The 14,785-nt window shown below is 35.3% G+C and overlaps 1 protein-coding gene across 2 annotated transcripts; it reads right to left on the reverse strand.

The window, feature by feature from the left end:
• Nucleotides 1-71: 71 nt before the first annotated feature.
• Nucleotides 72-12,264, reverse strand: mitd1 (MIT, microtubule interacting and transport, domain containing 1). Of its 2 annotated transcripts, XR_012384912.1 has the most exons (8): nt 11,841-12,262; nt 11,029-11,130; nt 7,881-8,017; nt 7,718-7,804; nt 4,851-4,963; nt 4,680-4,740; nt 772-1,271; nt 72-436 (listed from the first exon to the last, which is right to left on the reverse strand). XR_012384912.1 is itself a non-coding variant. In NM_200201.2 (7 exon segments), coding segments are annotated over 7 exon segments (741 nt in total). In that variant the 5' UTR covers nt 11,986-12,264; the 3' UTR covers nt 72-1,175.
• Between the last annotated feature and the right edge of the window lie 2,521 nt (nt 12,265-14,785).

Raw genomic sequence — 14,785 nt, forward strand, 5'->3', positions numbered from 1 at the left:
GTTGAACACAAGGTGTAATATTAACGCAAATCTTTCCTCTTGAAGACTGAGTGACCACAAGATGGCGCCGCTACAGTGCAAAACGTTTATTGAAATCAGCATCGCAAGTAAAACAGCTCACCTTTACGGTTTGAATCAAGGGCACATTATATAATGGTGACAGAAATATTAGACACATTTTATTTACAAATGTACTTTTTACAATAGTTACAGAAGCAGAACAAGTAAACATACATTTCAGTGAACAGAAGTTTGAGGGAAATTGTTCAGCCCAAAAGTGACATTTCTGTCATTATTTAATAACTCTTTTATTTGATTCAAACCTTTAAGAGTTCCTTTCTTCTGTTAAACACAAAGGAATATATTTTGAAGTTAAAAACCTGCAACCGTTGACTTTCAAAGTATTTCCCTACTTAAAAATCCAGCTTAAACCAGCCTAGGCTGGTTGGCTGGTTTTAGCTGGTTGACCAGGCTGGTTTTAGAGGGGTTTTGGCCATTTCCAGGCTGGTTTCCAGCCATTTCCAGCCTGGTCTTAGCTGGTCAGGCTGGGAGATGACCAGCTAAAACCAGCTTGACCAGCCTAGCCAGGCTGGGAGCCCAGCCAAAACCAGCTATATCCAGCTTAAACCAGGGTGGTCAAGCTGGTTTTAGCAGGTCATTTTTCAGCCTGACCAGCTAAGACCAGGCTGGAAATAGCTGGAAACCAGCCTGTAAATGGCACAAACCCCTCTAAAACCAGCCTCATCAACCAGCTAAAACCAGCCAACCAGCCTAGGCTGGTTTAAGCTGGATTTTTCAGCAGGGTTGTTTTTCATCTTATGGAAGTCAATGATTGGTTTTCAGCTTTCTTAAATATATCTTCTTTTGTGTTTAACAAAACGAGGAAACATAAAGGTTTGGAACCACTTGAGGGACAAAAAACAGTGCAGAAATGTTCAATTTTGTGTGAACTATCCCTTTAATAAAAAACTCATACAAGTTACAGAATAAGCCTCTGCATATTCCCCTGCAATTCAGATAGAAGCATGTAAAAGTAAATAAATCAGTTCTTTCGCATCTTTTAAAAGCTTAAAATGGGATCAAAAGGCACATTTCCAGTCATCCACGTAGGCCTGCGGATTGCAAATGAAGTCCCGTAAATATGTCAGGCAGTGGAAAAGCTTTCGCAAGCAAGATTAGGTCTTCTTGGTGTGTTTGGTATGAAAAATGTCAACTGTAGTCTCATGACACTCTCTCAAATCATAGTCACAGTATCCAACAGAGAAGCGACCCTTAAAAAGAGAGCGAGAGAGAAAATGATGTCTTTAATTTGTGGTCCGACTTCATATTAAATGCCTTTAAATACTATGTACTTACATTTAACTCTCTACCGCACACATTATGATAAATCTATTAAAAAATAAATATATATTACTTTTTCTTTTCTTAAAATGGCTTAACTTGAAGCGCTGTAAACATTTTTTGGAAAAACTTATTTATTAAGGTACTTTATGATATGTTGCCATATGGCAACAATGTCCAACAGTGGATCCAACTTTCCTTATAATTAATAATTTTGTTGTTTAAAATTATTTAATTGGTGTTGCAGTATTAGACGCTTTAACACAGAACTTATAAACGACACCTTACACATACTTTACAACAACTGATATTCCAACAGCTTTCATTTACTACTTTTTGTTGGTAACACTTTACAATAAGGTTCATTAGTTAATGCATTTACTAACATGAACTAATCATGAACAACACATGAACAGCATTTATTAATCATAATTGAACATTTACTAATGCATTATTAACATTTAAGTCCATGCTTGTTAACATTAGTTAATGCACCATGAGTTAACATGAACTAACAATGAACTACTGTATTTTCATTAACTAATGTTAACTAACATGAACAAATACAGTAGTAAATGTATTGTTCATTGTTTGTTCATGTTAGTAAATGCATTAATTAACATTAACCAATGAACCTTATTGTAAAGTGTGACCATTTTTTTAATAAATATTATTAAAAACAAACCTAATATTGTATTATCATATATAACATATAGTAAATATAAATATTTTCTTCAGTAAATATTTTAACAAATAAATAACAAGTCTAGTATATCCAAGTGCATGATGTAGCTACTAGCTAACAATGTTTATGCATATTATACTATATACTATACTACGCCTGCTTATCTGCCTCTGAGCTAACTTACCTGAACTGTCTCTATTAAATGTCCAGTCTGCATCATTCTCAGGGTCACTAAAACCCATCCCATCCTCACTTTCATCTGCAGGATGAGCCAGTTCTGTCCTTTTCTTCTTCCACTTAGCAGAGAACATGGTGGTGCTCGCTAATACACTGTTCCCTATATTGATATCTATTCAAAAGTAGTATCGCCCTTAAAACTAGATTTTATCCATAATGCAAATGCCATTAACACATGACTATTCAACATTATATGCATAATGTTGTTATTGTTATAACTTAAAAGGTCACAGCTGACCTTGCTAGCTAGCTAACCCAATGCAATATTGCATGTTCCTCTATAGGACAGTGTTGCCATTTGGCAAGACATACATTGATCGATTTACAAAAAAAATTTAGTTGTGAATTGTGAATATGTCATCATAACTTACTGGAGGTGATGTTTCAGATTTTTTAGTGGATCTGACATCATTTGACCCTTTGTTTTTATTGAGGTTTACATTTGCGTTTACAGTAGGTGAGAGTTCAAAGTGGCCATTACCGCCGAAGCTTATACCGCCACCGTTTTAAATTGCTGCCGCTCTGTTTTTAGTGTATGACCGCAGTTTGTGAATAAGCCGCCAGGGGGCACAAAAGCGACAGGAGGCGAACAGACAGAAATAGCCTATACAGCAGCTTTAAGTATGCTACTGTGCTTGTAAATGAGATTAAACAATAAGTCAAAGCATTATAATCCCTTCATTAATCATTTAAAATTTGTTAACACGCTTTATTGTAAACTTGTTAAGTGCAAAGAGGATTCGTTTTGGAAAATAGTTTCGAAGAAAAAAAAGACAACTAAAACGAAAGCACAAACATTCAGTACAAATAAGTAGTCTTAAATAAATAAATAAAGCAGTCTTTTAGCCTAAATATAGAGCGATGTTCAGTGTTTGCTATTTTGATAGGACTAGGACAAGACATTTTCATTTATGTTTTCATTTTCGTTTTTATTTACATTTTTGTTGTTGATTATATTTTACTATCTCATTTTATGTCTCAATCATTGTACATAATAATAAACGAATAATGAAAAATAAGTGAATAATGTAAATAGGCCTGTTACATGCCTGGGGTGTTGCTCTGTTGTTCCCTCCTCCCCTTTCTGTTTCTATTTGCTGTCTCCTGTACTTTTGAATTCTAGGTGTTCCGATTGGTTGGCAGAGTTCTCCCGAGTGGAACAATCAGAAGAGGATGGGTGTTATTTAAACGCTCCAGTGATGACTCAGCCCAGATGAGAGGGGGATCCATGTTGCTTGTTGCTGCTGTGTTTTTGTAACTTTTGGTGCCTATTTTGTGCTCGGGTTCACTTTAAAGAGAGTTTTTGTGATTTAAAAATACCTAGAGGGAAGTGAAGGGAAGTATGTCACTTGACTTAGCAGATTTTTTTGTTATTCCACTAGGTTAGAGGCGGGTGCTACCATATATGTATGTTTGTTCCAGTCGGTGCAGTTGAGTAAGGGGCGTGTGACGCTGAAGATGTTTTTTTTCTTATTTACATATTTCTCTTTAGTTATTTAGAGGTGGGGGAGGGATTAGTTAGCGGGTGTTTAATTTGTTATTTTCTTTGATTTGGCACCGCTTATTCTCCTTCCCTCCATCAGGTGTTTTTGTTTACTTTTTGCATTTAATGTACATATTTGTAAATATACTTTGGGTGATTTAAATATTCACTTCTTTATCTTTATTGTAATAAAGTGAACCAGTTTTTTTGCCACATCGTTGTCTGTGTTGATTCATAGCAGTTAACATCTCAGAGGAATTCTTAAAATATTGGGTTGTCATAATTATGTTAAGCCCTTTTTCATCCTCCGAGCCACACGGGGCGTAACAAGGCCTAAATAAGGTAGCAACTACTCACAATAAACGCCCGTCTGTCAGAAATCACGCCACAGAAAAACACAGCACGTCGTGAGACTTAACCTAAGCACACTTTGGCTACTCTGAGGTCTTCTATTCCAAGCAAAAATAATAATGTTGATCTTAAAGAAACAGATGTTCTTATTTGAACATAAGTATCATGTTGCGATATGGTTACAGCGTGCAGTAGAGGGGTAAATTAATCATTTGATAGAATGCACTTATTTTGTACATACATGTTTTTACATTATAATTCCATTTTAAAAATGTAATTTAGTAGTATTTATAGTAATTTACTGTAGTAAATTATTTATAATCACACGTTGACCCATACTTTACATCTTAACCCAGCCACACCACCAAACCTGTTCCTAAAGATACCTATATCCCACATCAATAGCACCACAAGTGTTGTGCAATACAATACGAGTACTTATTTTTTATTAGTCGTACCTAAAAATGAAGGCCACATAATTTAAAGTGTGACTTTATTTGTATTTCAAACAAACATGCACCAATAGTAGGTTCTGTTTTAAATGTTACACAGCTATAAATGTTTAGCGAAAAGCCTGCTAACCTTTGGTTTTTTGAAATAATCGAGTCCCCTGCCGATCTTAATAATCCAACCGTTGTTAAACCTGAAGAAACACAACACAATTTAACACAACCAATGCAGTTCTGTAGGCAAAAGGGGTCCAAACAGGTACTAGCAAACAGTAAAAAGTACAAAAAAATGAGAACAATGTACCTGATCTCTCGGTCATGAATCGTAGAGGAGTACTGAATGTCCAGACAGATATCTTTACTCAATAGCGACTGCTTCATTTCTGCCAGAGCACTGCTTTGTTGAGTGGAGCTGTCCTGGAAAACCACAGGAATGAAGACCCATTCACATCAGGAATTAAAAGTATTAAGTATTTGAATACTGCAATACTTATATTAGCATAAATACCAGTTCATAAAAAGTTCTATTTATTTTATGGCATAAACTTTTTTGCATTTATATTTTGTAGTCATTTTGGATGTTAGCGCAAACTTTTATTAAAGTCTCCACGAAATCAAAACTAGCCATGTGATTTTGTTAGCTCACATTGCCAGTTTTGTGGTGAACACAACATCTGTGCATGTCATCAAAGAGCATACAATCACCAAGAGGCGACATTCTATTGCTATTTGGTAAACAGTCACTAGATGTCGCTAGTGTGACGCGGCGGCCTTTATGGAAATAAAATTCCAATAGAACAGCAACACAGACAAGTAACGTTAGACAGAATAAAAGAAAATATTGAGTTAAATATGAGTTAAAATATTATGTATTCATACACCCTTATTGAAAAGCAACATTTTAAACAATATATTCAATGAAAATATTTTCCAAAACGTTTACAAGACTAAGTTTAATATAATACCTGATTAACTTATGACATGAAAGTAAGATTAACAAAATAACTTCAATTACAATTTTTTTTTTAGTTTTACTTTAATTAGGGTGATGCAAAAATGAGTATACCCCACATTAAAAACTACTTTTTCTAGTTAGTATGGCCTCCATGATTTTTGATGACACCGTAGGACATCTAGGCATGGAATGAACAAGTTGGCTTCATTTTGCAACACCTTAACACCTTAACCTTTTTTTATTCTTCAAAAATAATCTCTCTTTTAGAGTTGCTCAAAAAGATGCTCGACTTAATGTCTCTTCAGAATTCCCCATATGTGTTCAATTGGATTCAGATCAGGAGACATATTTATAATAATATATTAACAATGTGTGTGTGTGTAGGCGTGTGTGTGTATGTGTGTGTGTGTGTGTGTGTGTGATGAACTTACGTCAGAATTCAGTCATTTTGGACAAAGTGGCTTTTTACAAAAAAGCTTTATTAGTCTTTTTTTAACAGGCAACACTGGAAAAATACTCATTCATTCATTTTCTTGTCGGCTTAACGATTTGTACTTCTGCGTCAAACGCAAGCGTATGCTACGACGTTGACGCATAGCCCTACGCCGTGGCCGTCGGCGTCGGTGACGTGCACCTCTCAAAAAATTTAACTACTCGTCGCAACGATGCGTAGCGCAAGCTCTGTGATTGGTCAGCTTGGTAGCATTGATGAGTCTGGGCGGGACAGAAAGCCGCGCGAATGGTGCGAGCCCGATGGAGCGATTGTTTACAAGTGTGGAGTTGATGCACGTCTGCCGGTTCCTGCCTCAAAATGAGCGAGTTTGAGCCACTTGTACATCCAGGAAGTGTTCAGGAAAATCAAAACAGCAGCGAAGAAACTCGACAAAGAGGAACACTAACACCTCAATGCCAACTAGCGTTTCAAAGTGTTAATGCAGACCAACAGAGACAGCACGCAGAAGTAAAAATGCACAGCTACGCGCGTTGCATGCGCCGTGGGTTACGCCAGTCACTTGACGCAGAAGTATAAACCAGTCTTTAGTCCCTTTATTAATCCAGGGTCACCACAGCGGAATGAACCGCCAACTTATCCAGCAAGTTTTTTTTACGCAGCGGATGCCATTCCAGCCGCAACCCATTCCTGGGAAACATACACACACTCATACACTATGGACAATTTAGCCTACCCAATTCACCTGTACCGCATGTCTTTGGACTGTGGGAGGAAACCCACGCGAACGCAGGGAGAACATGCAAACTCCTCACAGAAACACTATTTGAGCCGAGGTTCGAACCAGCGACCCAGCGACCTTCTTGCTGTGAGGCGACAGCACTACCTACTGCGCCACTACGTCGCCTGGAAAAATACAATATTCTATTATAACATATAATATCAACATCCCATGTTGAAAGTCATGTTATTTTAACTTAACATGTCAATATTTATTTATATTATACCAGTGTGTAAACTATTACAATAAAGTCATTTAAAATAATTTCACCTGAAAGTGAGTTCCAAGAAAGTAAGTATGGTTAAAATATAAACAGTCTGTAAAATAAACTATTCAAAGTGCTGATGATTGTGATGTTAGGTGTTGTATTGTCGTCTTTCAGGTTGTATCTCATCTTTAACGCTTTTTAAATTAAAAACAAAGCAGCTGCTAGCCATCGCAACAGCAATAAGATCCAATGGACGGCCGATCGCTTTCACTCAAAAATGGCGGAATCACAGGGCTGTTGCTGCACTGGAACTTTCTATTGAGTGTCGCTTCTTGGTCATTCTAAGCTCTTTGATGTCATTAAGAAAAAAATAGTTTGCCCTTGTAATCTTTAATTGAAATCTAAAAATGCACACCCTGTTTTTTTTTCAGTTAAGTTGTCAGATTACATATACTTTTACAAATGGGCGTGGCTAACATTTAACCATGCCTCTCCAACTGTCAGTTTTGACAACAAACAGATATAGTGAAGATGAGGTGTCTGTTAGCTTGTAATAACTCTCCCCTATCACTTTTCCCCATATTTCTAAATAAAATGCCTACTTTACTACATCCTATCAGCTCGCAGAAGAAAAACAAGCCACGCCCGCTGTTTTCTCCTTAAATATTCCATTTCTCTAGGAGATACGTCACAAAAAAAAAAAAAAAAAGGTTGTATCTTCCAGTTCATGAGGACTTTAAGCTTTATATTAAAACCTCATTTCCTTTCAAGTTTACCTCATCCTGTGAGGTCAGAAGGTGAATGGTCTTCACTGTAGATGGACATTTCAGCAGCATCTCACAGAAACGGAGGAAATTATACAACTGCAAAGCAAAACACTGGTCATTCTAAGCTCCATCACTGCTGTTTCTTCACTCTGTAATAAAGCGTAGTCTGTACCTGATGGACGTGCCGTACATATGGGTCTTCCACCCAGACTTCAGTCAGTCCATCTGTGATGTACGGCTTGAAGAGGGATTCATAGCTGTAACCAGTGGAGCTGTCTGCTATCTTTATCTGCTCGTGGTATTTACCCTCTGACAGTGGAGAAAATCAGAAGAATGGAAAAAGCTGATTAAACCTGAGGTTTTCAGTCATACAGTTGAAGTCAAAATTATTAGCCCCTGTTTATTTTTTCCCCAATTTCTATTTAACGGAGAGAAGATTTTTTTTCAACACATTTCTAAACATAATAGTTTTAGTAACTCATCTCTTATAGCTGATTTATTTTATGTTTGCCATGATGACAGTAAATAATATTTGACTAGATATTTTTCAAGACACTTCTAAACAGCTTAAAGTGACATTTAAAGGCTTAACTAGGTTAATTAGGTTAACTAGGCAGGTTAGGGTAATTAGGCAAGTTATTGTATAACGATGGTTTGTTCTGTAGACTATCAGAAAAAAATAGCTAAAAGGGGCTAATAATTTTGTCCTTAAAATGGTGTTTAAAAAAATTAAAATTGCTTTTATTCTAGCCGAAATAAAACAAATGAGACTTTCTCCAGAAGAAAAAATATTATCAGACACACTGTGAAAATGTCCTTGCTCTGTTAAACATCATTTGGGAATTATTTAAAAAAGAAAAAAATATTCACTGGGTGCTTATAATTCTGACTTAGCCCAACATCCTCATCATGAATGAACCTAAAAAGGCAGATATGTTTTTATTTATACATGCCCAATCTTCAGGTCTTAGATTTCTACTCACTACAGTACTGCTCTGTTAGATGTTCATTCATTCATTTTCTTGTCGGCTTAGTCCCTTTATTAATCCGGGATCGCCACAGCGGAATGAACCGCCAACGTATCCAGCTAGTTTTTATGCAGCGGATACCCATCTCTAGGAAACATCCACACACACATTCACACACACACTCATACACTACGGACAATTTAGCTTACCCAATTCACCTGTACCGCATGTGTCTGGACTGTGGGGGAAACCGGAGCACCTGGAGAAAACCCACGCGAAGGTAGAGACAACATGCAAACTCCACACAAAAACGACAACTGAGCCGAGATTCGAACCAGCGACCCAGCGACCTTCTTGCTGTAAGGCGACAGCACTACCTACTGTGCCACTGCCTCGCCCGCTCTGTTAGATGTGTTATTATTTAATATTTTTGTATCATTTATTTTACTGAATTAGGTAATTTTATGCATACTTTAATTTACTGTGTTAATTTACTCACTCACATTCCTTTGGCATATTCCTTGCTTTATCAGGGGTGCAACCTTGCCAACCACTTAGCCAACCTGCCGCCTAATGTCTTCATTTCATTATTTGTATTTATTTTCTATGTATTATTATTATTTAAGTTTAATTGTTAAATTTGTCACAATATCAGTCCTTTTTGTAGTACGATATATTACACAACAATTTATTACTGCGTTGTTTTGTGTTACGTGTGTTTGATTTGATTTCTAGATTGGGGGTGTGCCTTCAGCGCACATGATGCTGGTCAGCGCCCTTATTTAAACCCCGGCAGAGAGTTTGTTGGGGCCGTTGTCCATTCACTTTGCAGTTGGCCAGAGCTGTGCTCCAATTTAGGCATTATGCTTTGTTTCGCACCCATACACTGACATTCACCGCATTCATTGACTTGCATTTCACACTGATTAAACATATTCATAGTGATATTTTGATTATATTATTTCAATCGAGTTAAATAAATCTTCTTTTTGATTACACTTCGCCGTGTCGTCTCCCTCACTATGTTACATCCCTGAGCCAGGTGTAACAATTACGATAAACAGTATTGTTGTCTTTTTCAAATCAATTTATGCCACTCATTATACAATGCAAGTATGAACATAATAGCACCATAACTATTAGCCCTCCTTTGATTTTTTTTTCTTTTTTTAATATTTCCCAAATGATGCTTAACAGAGCAAGGAAATTTTCACAGTATGTCTGATAATACTTTCTCTTCTGAAGAAAGTCTTATTTGTTTCATTCCGGCTAGAATAAAAGCAGCTTTTAATTTTTTTAATAACAATTTTAAGGTCAAAATTATCAGCCACTTTAAGCTATGTATATTTTTTTTGATAGTCTACAGAACAAGCCATCATTATACAATAACTTGCCTAATTACCCTAACCTGCCTAGATAACTTAATTAACCTAGTTAAGCAGTTAAATCAGTTGTTAGAAATGAGTTATTAAAACTATTACGTTTAGAAATGTGTTGAAAAAAATATTTCCAATTAACAGAAATTGGGGAAAAAATAAAAAAGGGGGCGAATAATTCAGCGCGGCTAATAATTCTGACTTTAACTGAATTTTAGTAGATCACATTAGTAAGTCAACAAAACATTTTTCAGCTGCCCATCATAATAATTTTTTTTGAATATTTTTGCAGTTGTTGTTATTATTAAAAACAAAACATTTTTTAAATTCTTGACAACTATGTTTTTTTTTTAAGTGAGTGAGGGGTTGTTAAGGATTTTAACTGCTAAAATAGGGGTCTACTGAGGGGGGGGAACCACATTGATGTAAAGTTGGTTTTACATTTGCACATTCGTTTATTTTGTGTTTCATTACTACTTTGAATATTCGGTTATATTGTAAAAAGAGGACCATATATTCAATGTTTTTAAGTGTAAGAGGGAAAATTATGGGATTATGGATTCCTATATAGATTGGTTTATATATATGGATTCATATATATGGAACATTGAGCTAAAATTGGTTCTATATTGCGCATTTGGACTTTCTTCTTAATAATATAACTTCCTAAATTATACTTTGCGAATATAAAATAGGGAAAACAAATTAGCGACACACGACTGCATTAGTACAGCATTATTCACAGTCAGTTAAATATTGCTAATGGTAATTTGAAGTCATAATTACATGCAATTTCAGACTAATTATTCAAAGAAGCATGGTAAACAAAATATATAGTTGTCACTCTTAAAAAACGAAGGAATATATAAACATAAAACCAACTTCATCTCAATGCAAACCACTGCCTTAGACCCCTAGTCTTTTATTAAAAAAAACCCTGGTTTAAACCACTTTGTCTGACAAACTCACAACTAACCTTCTTTTAGCTTGGTGGTGTGCTCCTTGATCTGTTCTGCTCTTTCCATGTAACCCTTGATCTTCTCTCTGTAGTGCATCTTCTTCGCTTCATCTTTTACAGCTACACACATAAAAAAATAAAAAATCTGACTACAATTAACAGTAAACTGACAAGCAAATTGGCAATACAACCAACAGCAATCTCATAAATAAAACATCTTTTTCTTTGAATTCCAATTCAATATTTATACCATGTTTAACAAAAAAAAAAAAAAAAGAAATCACACCGAAATAACTGTAAAAAAACACAATCATAAAATAAATGAACAATACTCTCCTCTTAATCTTTACAGAAAACACATTTAAACCAATATCTCTACAACATTTTGCAATTAATTTTACAGAATAAGAATGCTGAATAATTTTAAATCATACCTCTCTGATTTTATTTGTTATACAAAAACGTCTGGAGCTCTTAAAAGTCTCATTCCAGTTGACATCTTGAAATTGTGATCTCCAAAAACAATCCAGCAAATCATTCTAAGATAATTATTATTAATAGATTTATTTCTTTCACATTTAAACCTTTCAATTTAAGACTCAGATCTAAATTTGTATTTTGAGCTATATAATTTTCTAATAATTTCATTAGCTTTATTTACCATCATATTCTCTTTGACAGGAATAAAAACATTTTTTTCTAGAAACTCTAAATAGTTAAGCACATAATCATTACTATCTGAAAGTTGCGAAACCAGCAAAATATTATTTCTAAAACAAATAATTAAAAAAAGAAATTTATTTCGGTGTGTAATCAGACTGCTGTCCCACCTTTGAGCACGTCCAGCAGCAGCTGAATGCCCTCCTGGTAGCAGACCAGCGCCTCCTGAAAGCGGGAGCAGTTGTCGAGCTGCACGGCTCTCTTCAGGACGGACACCGCGGAGCTCTCCACACCCGGCAGCAGATCCTGAGCCATGAGCCCCCGTCAACAACACAGATGATGATGACTGCTCTGCTGACAGTAATCGTTAAAGGCATACCATTAGCAGCGCCATTCAACAAATCAAAACAATCAGATTTAGAGGCGTTTGTAGTTTGAAGTTACACTAATCAATAGAAACGCATTTATTTTGTTAAAATGAATTAAAAGAATGTATCGTCGACTGTATTACACCGAGAAAACAACTTTACGAGAGAAAACATTTGCTTTGAATCAGACGCTACAGTATGTTTAGACGTTTCCTGTAGGAACTAAAGTGCGAAGTCTTCCGTGGCAATTATGTTGAAGGACCAACTTCCGTTTAGTCGCACCGCTGGTTAGTTTTGAAAAATAAAAGTAAATAGACAGTTTGGCTTTAATAATATAGTAATTAAATTATATTGTATAGTAACGGGTCATAACGTTACTTTTTAATACTTTAAGGGGCATCGTAACTGTTCGGTTGATCTGTCTGTAGGTTATGATAAATACTTTAAAATACAAAACCATAAAGACCCAAGCACTGCTTCTAGGGTGGTGCCAGAAACACAATTTGACCAAACAAATGGTTCAGTTTCTTAAAGTTCAAGTTTAAGACTTAAAGAACATTTAAGCTACTAATATTAAATGCGCATGCACGTTTTAATTTCTGAAGTTGTTAATCTTTTAAATGACATAGATATTTTTAACGGCAGGCTAGGCACAATGCATGGGCTAATACTCTGTCATGAAAGATAATATATCACTAAATATCAAACAATATATAAAAATATTATGTAGCATTTTAATTTAAGAATAAATTAATACTTAAAAAAATACACTACTCGCATAAGCTGGCAAAAGTCCTGCATATGCACAGTGTTCATGCAGACATTTTGGTATTGTAAATTCAATCAAACATTGTGCATAACTCGTTACAACACTTTTGCATAATTTTATTTCTATTTTTTTACTTTAAAATGTAGTAAATTCAACTTTTAGGTGATTACAAAGGTATTGTGTAAAATTATTTTTTATATATTGTACATGGGAAAATGTGTTTCTGTAACAGTTTTGTGAAGTGTTGTAAAATGTTAAGCAAAAAAATGTGTTCTCACACAAAAATAAACTTTTTTTTTTTTAAACATTGTTTAAAAATGTAAAATTGACACATTTTGGATATTGCAAAAAGCCTTTGATTATTCTTGAAGGAACCCATTTGACACTAGTAAGGTACAAAGTGTCTTCTCACTGTGGTACCTTCATGGATCACATTTGTTCCTTTGATGATGGTACAACATTGTATCTGCAGGTTTTTTCAAAACTAAAGGTACATTTTGGTTTCCCATGGTACAAATCGAGTACTTAAAGCTACAAACTACAATAGTACAAATTTGATTCTTTGTCTTAATTTACAATTCGGTCCCATAAAAAAGGTACTGCCCCAGTGACAAGGGTTTGTACCTTATTTGGTACAACATTGTACCATTTTTTTCTGAGAGTGTAATGTAATTTTTAACCAGTGGTCAGAGGAGGTATGTGGCACATTAAAATTCATTCAATGGTATTTTATTAACCTTCTACTGTAACCTGTACAGGCGATTCATTTCGCTGTGGCAACCCCTAAATAACAAAGAGACCAAGGCAAAAAGAAAAATGAATGTAACCTGTACGATACACTCTCAGAAATAAAGGTACACGATCTGTCACTGAGGTGGTACCTTTTCCAAAGTTACAAATTTTTACCTAAAAGGTCCAAATTAATATCTCAAGGGTACATTCTAGTACCTAAAAAGTACAAAAGTGTTCCTCTTCAAATTTGTACGTACTATTACATACTTTTGTGCTACCAATAGACCCTTTAAGTACAAATGTGTACCTTTTAAAAGCTCTTGGCTCTGCCCCCTTGTTACGTTGGGCGGGAAGTCAAACTAATTTTCATGTGAAGCAACACACCCCTAAAACAACGAGCTGTGTACACACCCCCTTAATATCACTTTTTAACACATCATAATAAAAACATCTGAACTGTGTTTTGAACTGAACCTAAACCGGCACACTCATAACAACCATAATATTAATATAAAATCATAAGGGGTAAACCATGTGCCCTTTAAAGTATTGCTGTAATATAGCACTATCTCCTATAATTACAAGTTCACCACTTTTAGTGATATTTAGCACCTTTTTAGTTACAAGTGTCAGCAATTAAATATTATAAATCTTTACAGCACAAACAGCGCTGTTTAGTTTCTAACAGGTGGAATGAAATGTTACAATTCAACCCAGTAGGCTGGATTAACACTAGAGTGAGACATTATACAATAAGATTTATGACTAAAAATAGATTTTTATTAGCTTTTCTATTATTTTTTAAACTTAATTTTATTCAACACTGAGTTTTCAGTATAATTGATGTGTGTCTCAGTGTAACAAAGCTGAATACAATGTGCAAATGTGTATCAGTTTCAACAATTGAACGCTTTCATTAGGCCACAGAGGACTGGTAAAGACATCCACACACACTCGTTCACTCATACACTACTGACACTACCTACTAAATTGTCCGTGATGTATGAGTGTGAGTGAGTGTGTATGGATGTTTCCCAGAGATGAGTTGTGGCTGGAAAGGCATTCGCTGCGTAAAAACATATGCTGGATAAGTTGGCAGTTCATTTAGCTGTGGCAACCCTGGATAAATAAAGGGACTAAGCCGAAAAGAAAATGAATGAATAAACCAACCATTCCCACCTGGCTTTTTTTGATCACTGTAGGTATACCTGTATAACACCTTTAACACAAATTTCTAATCAGCCAA

The sequence above is a fragment of the Danio rerio genome, chromosome 9 (genome assembly GCF_049306965.1).
Source record: "Danio rerio strain Tuebingen ecotype United States chromosome 9, GRCz12tu, whole genome shotgun sequence".
Lineage (NCBI taxonomy): Eukaryota > Metazoa > Chordata > Actinopteri > Cypriniformes > Danionidae > Danio > Danio rerio.